The sequence below is a fragment of the Coffea arabica genome, chromosome 2e (assembly GCF_036785885.1).
Source record: "Coffea arabica cultivar ET-39 chromosome 2e, Coffea Arabica ET-39 HiFi, whole genome shotgun sequence".
In the NCBI taxonomy this organism is placed as follows: Eukaryota; Viridiplantae; Streptophyta; class Magnoliopsida; order Gentianales; family Rubiaceae; genus Coffea; species Coffea arabica.
In genome coordinates this window covers 22,298,659-22,307,594 of record NC_092313.1, presented here as the reverse complement: position 1 = coordinate 22,307,594, position 8,936 = coordinate 22,298,659, and the positions used below count along the sequence as shown (strand labels likewise).

At 36.6% G+C, this 8,936-nt stretch overlaps 1 protein-coding gene across 1 annotated transcript; it reads right to left on the bottom strand.

The window, feature by feature from the left end:
* Window positions 1-5,327: 5,327 nt before the first annotated feature.
* Window positions 5,328-8,260, bottom strand: LOC140037233 (cell number regulator 6-like). Its single transcript, XM_072081419.1, has 4 exons — window positions 8,165-8,260; window positions 7,153-7,267; window positions 6,738-7,006; window positions 5,328-5,648 (listed from the first exon to the last, which is right to left on the bottom strand). The coding sequence occupies exons 1-4, from the start codon at window positions 8,258-8,260 to the stop codon at window positions 5,400-5,402; spliced, it is 729 nt and encodes a 242-aa protein (XP_071937520.1). The 3' UTR covers window positions 5,328-5,399.
* Window positions 8,261-8,936: the final 676 nt, after the last annotated feature.

Here is an 8,936-nt window from a genome sequence, read left to right as displayed (position 1 = left end):
TTCACAATTGTTGTTTCGTCTGCGTCATAATCAGAAAGGCGGCACTTCATTTCTCTGTGCTTTTGACATATAGCACACCAATGACATATAGCACACCCATGCTCTTGAGTTTGTTAACTAGTGCTAATAATTTTCTTTTGTTGTCCTTTGATCTCTGTCTCTCTTTACCTTCCTCATTTTCATGTAATGTGCAATTGTTCAGTAATCAATCACATTTCATAAGTTAGGGTAACTTAGTAAAATTACTTGTACTCATGTCAAGTTAATATTTGTGCGCTTCAATTTCCTTTTCTATGCAGTTAACCTCTTTCTAGGAGTTGTTTCTTGACAGACTATTAATACTCTTACAAAGAATGTAATAACATGCTGTAGCATTCAATGGGTTGTGCATTCAAAAACTCTTCCGTCTCTTTTGATGGCACAAACAACAAAATTCAAGCTGTGATTGAGTCAGCTGTCTGCCCAGAAGTTGTGGAGCTACTTGTTTAAGTATCATTTTATGTGATTCGCTTCTTACTTATCTTTGTTAGTTGCCATTAATTTGTGAAATTCATGATCACATTATTTGATTTGTCAGGCATCGATCTCATTCTGTGCCCATTTTTGCACTTCTCACAGTTGAAAATATTGTAATAGGAGGTGATTATCATATACTTGGATATGATCTTGAGCTGGCTGAAACGAAGGTGGGAAATTCCTTTGCCTAGAAATTATCCATGCTTTGGTTAAATTGCTTTCAGTTTCAATAACTTGACTGCGATCAACTTGGACACTAATGCTTTGTAAGAGTTCTTCTACTGCATTGGACTGATTTTTTCTTTGTTTATGTGATTTTTAGCCCTTATAAAAGACTATCTGATCTTTTATGGGTCAAGGCTGGGTCGTATCAAAGGACAGATAGCAGATAGTCTTTGAGGTTGGCGTTGTTGGTGAATAAAGTAACTGTTGTGCATATTGAAAAAGAACCGAAGTGTTGCTCGGGAGTTTGAAGAGGCCACAGTCCCAGAATCTGGGGTTGATTTGGTTACTGGAATTCTAATGATGCGCCTTGTCGTTCTTAATTTGTGTGACTAGCTAATGCGTATGGTTTAATATATGGCAGAAAAAATGAAAAAGCACAGTAGTAATGAATACAGATTAATAAAATTTCTAACGTTGCTATTACATGCCGACAGTTTTCTCTAATATTTTTTTTCTTGCCGAATAATTGCTACAGAAATGAGATATTGCTGATAGGAAAATCCTATATTAAACAACATACGATTTAAGCGACGACATAAACAAACTAAATGAATATCCCGCCTCGTACTTGATTTTGGAGATTCTCATATTTGTATTTATCACTTGATGATATCAGTGATTTATAATCACTTTTTGTAGGTGAGCTCTTGTTTATAACGGATCCCCTCTGACAGTAACATTCGGACTTCCAGATGCACAAAGGGCAAAGATGAGAATGAAATTCTTGATTCAATTAGAGAAATAAATTATAGGAAATTCTCGATCACTACAAAAAAAAAATCCAATCAACTTATTTTATCAAGTGCAGAAGCGTTTGGCTTCATGATTCTTAATATTAAGTACAGCACAATAATCTCACTTGGGATCCTCGGTGACAAAGTTTTCTATGCCAACTCAATGCCACCTATAATATTTTGTCAAGTGTCCTGTTATTATTTGCACTTTAATTTTCTAATAATTCAACTGGTTTGATTTAACACAAGTTTTTTCTATTCTCTAAAACTTTGAACCAAACCAAACCAACCGATCTAATTCCATTCATCATTGATTGCCTTCGAACAAAATTGCACAGGAACTCTTTTTGACGTTGATTGCTTTGAAAAAGCCAAAAAGAGAAAATTCCCTGAAACTAGTGTGCTGAAAATTCCGAAATGGTGACTCGCACCGCTGCTGGAAATTCTTTCAGCTATATTGTTGGCTGATTCCGATGAGCTCCACACTTCAACGACGTCATCCTTTTGATTCCTCCACCAGCTCCGCCAATTAAGAAAGATAACACTGCTCCAAGTAAATGTACCTTCTCTCAAAGGAGGACGTAAATCTGGTGCCCAGTTTTGCAGTTCCCGGCTGATGCCCAATTGAATAGCACCAACCTGACCTGCTCCGAGGAGTGCCCAATAGCAATTAGCTGATAACAAAAGAAAATTGCTAAAGTTGAATTGAATCATCAAATAACTCATCCTAGGCAGGTAGAATGATTCCACACACAGCTTGCATGATTAAGGAACCACGTGGTTTTAAATTTGCTCGAAAAATTAATCCCACGGTAAGGACTAAAACCTCAAACACCACCAACCAACCTCCCAAAAGAGACCCCCAAAAAAAAGCAATAATAATCAAAGAAGAAAGATTGAAGCAGAGCTAAGTTACATCAAAGAAACACTGGGGTTTCATTGGTTATCAAAGAGCCGCAGACATAGCCGCAGAAAGCTTTAATTTGAGGACTTCCTGAATAGGTCTTGTCAATTTGCTTCAACAGTCGAAGGCTACAGTTTTAGCTTATTAGGCAACGGTTGAAGCTTTCAGGGACTTTTTCTCTTTTTGACTTTGTTCAAAGCAATCAACGATGAAAAGGTTCGGACTTTGGAGGCAATTTTGTTTAGGGTTATCTTTTTCTTTTTCCTAAAGCAATCGATCTTGAGTGGTTGCTGTACAAAAGTATTGGTAATGGAATTAGACCGGTTGATTTGGTTTGGTTCAAAGTTTTAGAGGATAGAAAAAACTTGTGTTAAACCAAACCAATTGAATTATTAGAAAATTAAAGTGCAAATAATAACAGGACACTTGGCAAAATATTATAGGTGGCATTGGGTTGGCATAGAAAACTTTGTCACCGAGAATCCCAAGTGAAATAATCTTGCCCAAACAGCTATAGAAAAACAGCTAGGATGGCACCCAAAGAAAGCTCAAAAACCTTGATCCAAATAAAACTGCCCAGCACATAAAATACTACCGTCCACTCAGTGGTCGTATGACCGCTACCATCTTCCCTGATGCTGTCACTCAATCTTTAAAGATCCAAATGAACTAGAGATAGAGCGGCCTAGTGTGTCATCAAAGACATAGCAGACGTCCCCAACATCTGGAATTTCAAAATGGACCTGCTTGCATTTATATCCTCCATCTGAGAAAGCATCAAGCATGAGCTTTTTCACCAATTTCGGTAGGAGCACCCTCATGGTGCTATTAGGTCCAAAGTTTCTGAATCTGACTTTCTTATCCTGAAACAATTGAAAAGCTGTTCGTTCAGAAAGAGTTGAATCCGTCCTGTAAAACCTCACAACCATTCTTACATGCAACTTCTGTTAACATACCGAATTTTCTGTCCATCCAGTATTCAGCCACGATCCGTTCAATGCTTTCTCATCCCCAAAAAGCATCAAATATCTAGTCCCCAGTACTCAACCGAAAGCGTCACTAAACAACACTTAATTGACATAATATCAGGAATTGTATTGTTCCAGAATTTCAACAATATCTAAGATGAATGAGATTATGGAACACAAGGCTATAGATCAAACAATAATATGTTTTCAGATCAATATAACTAACACCCATCATACCCCAAAAGTTTTGATCGACTCGAATAGGTCAAAACTCAACTTGGATCGACTTGTTTGTAACCTTAGCAATGGTTGTGTTATGCTATGACCAGTTCTACCTAGTATATATACATACATATAAATATATACACATGCATAAATAACCAAGGCATGTCAACTTCCATTTCGGTCTAATGTTTTGCTACTCGAGCGTCGTACTAGTTTTTGTCCTAATTAAGTAAAGTCCATAATATATCAAAGCAGACAAGAGTTCTAGCAAATGAACATTTCCACTAAAACAAGTACTTAACTAGATAAAATTGTTGAAAATTGTAGTGATTTGGCCTTGACTGATATGCACAAGAGCAACTTTTGCCTGTTTGGATTGTTATTTTTTGAAACTTTTGTAGAAAAATATACTGTATCTATTTAATATATATAAGAAAAAATGATAATTAAAAAATGTATTTACCGAGAGGTAAAATTTTTTTTTTTATAAAATTGCAATCGAAACATGGCATATATTTCGAGGATAGATTTTGTGTCTTACCATTCGAACTCGAGCAATTTGATCTCAATTTATTCCTGAGAGAGCTTATTCTTTTACACAAGTTGAACTCAAGTTTCAAAATTAAAAAAAGTTTATCGTGCACGGGTTTAGGTAGCTTACTTCGAACTCAACCTAGAATACATTTTCAGCGTGTGATGCAACCCACGAACAGAACGTTGGTTGACCCGCTTAGAGCATATTACAAAAATATAAAAAAAAAAAAAAAAAAAAAATTTTGCTCATGCATAAACCAACCCAGGTCTGTAAAAGGGAGTGTTAGTAAAAGAGGAAGCGGAAGACGGGTTGAAATACTGAATATGCAAGGGATTCCGAAGAGAGATAGCTAGCACTCCTTCCTTCTGCAGCTCATTCACCTTCGACCACAAAACATCTGTGTATTCATGGAAGTAATTGAATAAGGTAAATCTCAAATTGTTTCCTTTCTTCTAAAAATGTTTGTGTCTTCAAAAGTGGTCTTGTCTTCTTTCTTTTTGTCAAATTTAGTAATCAAATGTTAAGGGACACCAATTTTTCCTTTTTGTTCCTAAATTTGTCAGCTAGAAAGTAGTTTGGGGCCCCCATTTTTAGTCAAAGGAGTTGTGGGTACTGAATACCTCCTAAGAACTGCAAAAAAGGAATACTAAATCCTGGAATAGGCTGACTTTGAGATTCAAATGTGTGTGTGTGTGTGTGTGTTGTTTCTTTTGAGTTAATAATGGCTATGGTTAAGACAGTTTGATAGGGAAGTTTCATGGATGAAATACACGGCTTAGCATGTCATACTTCTCGTGTGCTATCTGTATAAATTTAGCTGCTCGTTTCATACTAGAAAACTAATTGTCTTGAAAGTTTACCCTTGATTTCTTTTCTGTAGGGTGAGTTTCCATTCACTACTCAAGAAACTCAACAAATTTATGCGACTTGAGTTAGGTTTCTTCGGAACTTATGGTACCTTGGCTAGGTTGGAGTACTAGTTAACCAAGAAAAATATATAAACAGAAATCCAAACTAGTTTTCTTTGCAAGTACCTTGAATTTTAAGTGGCATAATTAACTAAATTTTGCAACTTATCAACCTGGTTAATTAACATCGGCTATGTAACATTCGCAAAACAATTAATTGGACTTGTTGAACAACTTAAAATGGTGATTTGCATTTTAAAGGTATTAATCAGCATCCTTTTCGAACCATGCTTTGTTAATTATTACCTAATTGTTTCCCATGCATGCTTTGTGCACATATAGGTGCAGTTACAAAATCTCCTAGACAAATTAAGTGCCAAAATCCTATATAGGTTGCAATTCTAAGTTCGTGCGTCCTGTATTTTCATCATTGGAAGACGAGGTCTCTGGTTTGTGACCAATACGCATCTCTTGTTTGTTACCAACGATCATTTCTTGAACTGGGGGAGGATTCACAATTGTTGTTTCGGTTGCATGATAATTAGAAAGGCGGCACTTCATCTCCCTGTGCTCTTGGCATATAGCACACCAATGTAAACATAGGTGCACCAATGAAGGCTCACATGGTGAATCCTGTAAGCAAACAATGACATAGATACATGAGAACCATCTAAAACACTATAGATTTGTCCTTTTGGGAATTAAACCTAAAAAAGCATGGCTCCGTAAATGTTTTTTAGAGTGTTTTTAAAATATTTTACTGTAATAATGTACGTGAAAAACTTTTACTGTACCTATTTTTAACAGTGTTTTTGAGAATAATTTTGAAAATATATTTTGGGTATTTTTAAAATTTAAAATTTTAATGAGATATTTTTAAAATTGCATAAAACCTTACCACCACCCACCACCACCCCTTCCCCCCCTCCCTCCTCCCTCCTCCCTCCTCCCCTTCCCTATTTTTGATAGTGTTTTTGGAGGTATTTTTGGGGATATTTGGGATGTATTTTGGGGGCATTTTTAAAATTTAAAATATGTTGGGGTACTTTTTGAAAAATTTACACCACTTACCACTACCACCCATCTCCACCACCTCCTCCCTCCTCTCTCTCCCCCTCCTCCCTTTTCCCTCTCTTTCTCCTTCCTCACTTCCCTCCTCCATTCTCCCCCTCTTCCTCCCTCCTCTCTTTCTCCTTCCTCCCTACCCCTCTTCCCCTACTCCCTAGACCCACTTGAAGATTGCCGGCCTAACCTTCTTGGTCGCGACTAGTGCCACCAAAAGGTCGCAGCTGGAGCTACTGCTGGTTCTTGGGGGAGGAGAGAAGGAGGGAGGAGGGGAGAAAGAGGGAGGGGGAGGAGCAACGGTGGAGGTAATAGTGATGGTCGAGGAGGGAGTGGTAGATGGTGTTGGTGTTGGTGGGTGGTGGTGATTGGAGGAAGAAGAAAAGGTGATAGGATTTATTTTTATTTATTTATTTTTTTAACTTGTATTTGAAATATGAGTGTTTTTTGATGGTGTTTTTGGAGTGTGTTACTGTAGATTTGTAGATGAAAAACAAGTATTTCAAAAACTCTCAAATCCGAACGGAGCTCCGGTATTTAGTTCGCATGGAAAATATTAGCCAAAAGCGATAGCAATGCATGATTCACTGATTCTGCAATGCGGTCTCAAACATTTCTGCACGCAAATAGCTTTCTCTTAAAGTAATAATATGAGATCACCTTTAAATGATACTTTCTCTGTAATGCTTGCCGTGCCATGCCCGTGTAGACACCACATATCCACCAAGTGCAGAGAAGACCTTCTGTTATAAGCCCTACTGTCTGGGGATCAATAGCACCATTAAACGCAGCCATAAGTGCTGCAAGAGTAATGCCGCCTTCGATGCATATCACATGACCCATACATGCGCAAGAATATGAGACTTCATCACTCAAACTCTCAACATTGCGTCCAAATAACACACAGGGGCAAAACAATCCAGTCCAACCTGCAAACAAAGATCATATATATATATTAGATCGATATTACAGAAAGTAACACTACTTATATATATATGTATATATCAGTTGCAAATTAATTTGTTTCTATATGTCTTCTATGCTTAATGAAAATACGTTTTGTTAGAGATCTTACAGCTATCTGGATCATCAGCACAACCAAAAATCCCAGTACTCCAGTCTTCGTTAGCAGGGGGATGGTAGCTTTCAGGCAAAGCTTGACCACATTGAGGACACCTAGCTGCAGTTATCTGATAGATGATGCCGTGAACTACTCACATTAATTATGTTTTCAAGGTGCAGTAAAACAGTCACAAACTTTGCAAAAAAAAAAAACAGAAATACACATGCAGATTGTTAGAGGTTATTGAAGTAACTTCTTCCATGAGATTTGTACATAACAAATATTATGATTAGTTATTGACTACCCAAATCATATAATGTGTCGAGTACGAAGTTAATCTTGTCACCTTGATTTGGTTAACATTTATGCACAGACGCTTTCTCAAGTATCAAGCTAGACATTCATTAAATTTGCTTTTACGAAGTTATTCACTAGCTAGTTTACAAGTTCATAGAAATATACTATAACTAATCATACTTTTAAATCATGGGTTATATATGAGAGAATACAAAAGAAAAATTACTGCTATATATAGTAGGATTAATCTTCTATACACTGACAGTGTATACACTTTCACCAGTAGATGCATGACACATAATCCGAATTTGAATTTAAAACTTAAATTTTGTATATGTGTCGTATATCCAACCGTGACAGTGTGTATACGCCGTCAGTGTATATAAGATTTACTCTAATTATATAATATATCTTCTAAGTTTCTAACCATTTTACATGATACAACTTTCTCATATTATCTATACGAATACTCCTGCATATGGGAGATATCAGATGTGTGCTATGATAATCATACACAACTATATATACCCTATATCTGATGATATATAGTGCTTTTTTTTTTGGGTACAATATTTGATGATATGAAGACATAGCTCGTGTATTATGTTTGAATATTATTATGACAGCTGAAGATGGCTCAAAGATTGAACCCATATATAAATGACGATTAACATACATATTATCGTGTTCAAAGGATATAATAGCTGATGTTTAATATGGGGACTACCTGAACAACATCGATAGGTTGATTAAGCTCTCCTGGAGTGATGTCCTCCAACGCCTCTTGCTCCTTTGTCAATTGTACATAAGTCCCATCAACCATGTTTAGTAGCTTTCAATGGCCGAAGACAAAGGCTAATTGAATATTTTGGTAAAATTTTGTATAGATGCTATGGAACGTAAGAACGATTGACAGAAGCACATCAGGAAAACTGAATGTAATAAGAAAGAAAATCCAAGCTCTTGAACACAAAAAAATGAATGAAAGTTGTTACATATGGATAGAGAAAAAAAGAAAGGAGAACGTCAAATGAGACATTCTAGGCACTCATGCCCTCTATCTCTCTCTCTTTCTCCATATCCCTCTCCTTCCCCTTCCTCTCTCCACCTCTATCCTTTCTCCGTTACAAAGCTGAGGCCTATGTTGCACATCGACATTGAAAATAGGAGATTAATATGAGAGAAATGGATCATAGTCCACCCAAATTGCTTAAGCTCAATAGGCCAGATCACATTGCAGTTGTCCATTTTCTATTTTGATTGGTCAAGTTCAAGCTTCACGAGGAAAGAATTATTACATTCGCTATTTTTAAGGTTCGGGCATTGGTGGGGTTCAAATTCCATATGAAGCGGAAAAAAAATTCAAGGGTGATACTAAAACATTTCTTTGGTCTAGTAAGATGTATATACCTGCTAGTGCTCAACACAAGCTTCTTGAGGCTCCTTCTTCTCCTGTAATCTAGGATAAAATAGGTTATACAATTGTTATCGTTTTCGGG

Bases quoted from the DNA above. Each gene is read 5' to 3' on its own strand.
- LOC140037233 (XM_072081419.1), bottom strand. From the start codon at position 8,260: ATGGTTGATGGGACTTATGTACAATTGACAAAGGAGCAAGAGGCGTTG. The intron at 7,268-8,164 runs GTAGTCCCCATA...ATCATCTATCAG, and splicing joins AACCTATCGATGTTGTTCAG to ATAACTGCAGCTAGGTGTCC. The intron at 7,007-7,152 runs GTAAGATCTCTA...CTTTGTTTGCAG, and splicing joins TGCTGATGATCCAGATAGCT to GTTGGACTGGATTGTTTTGC.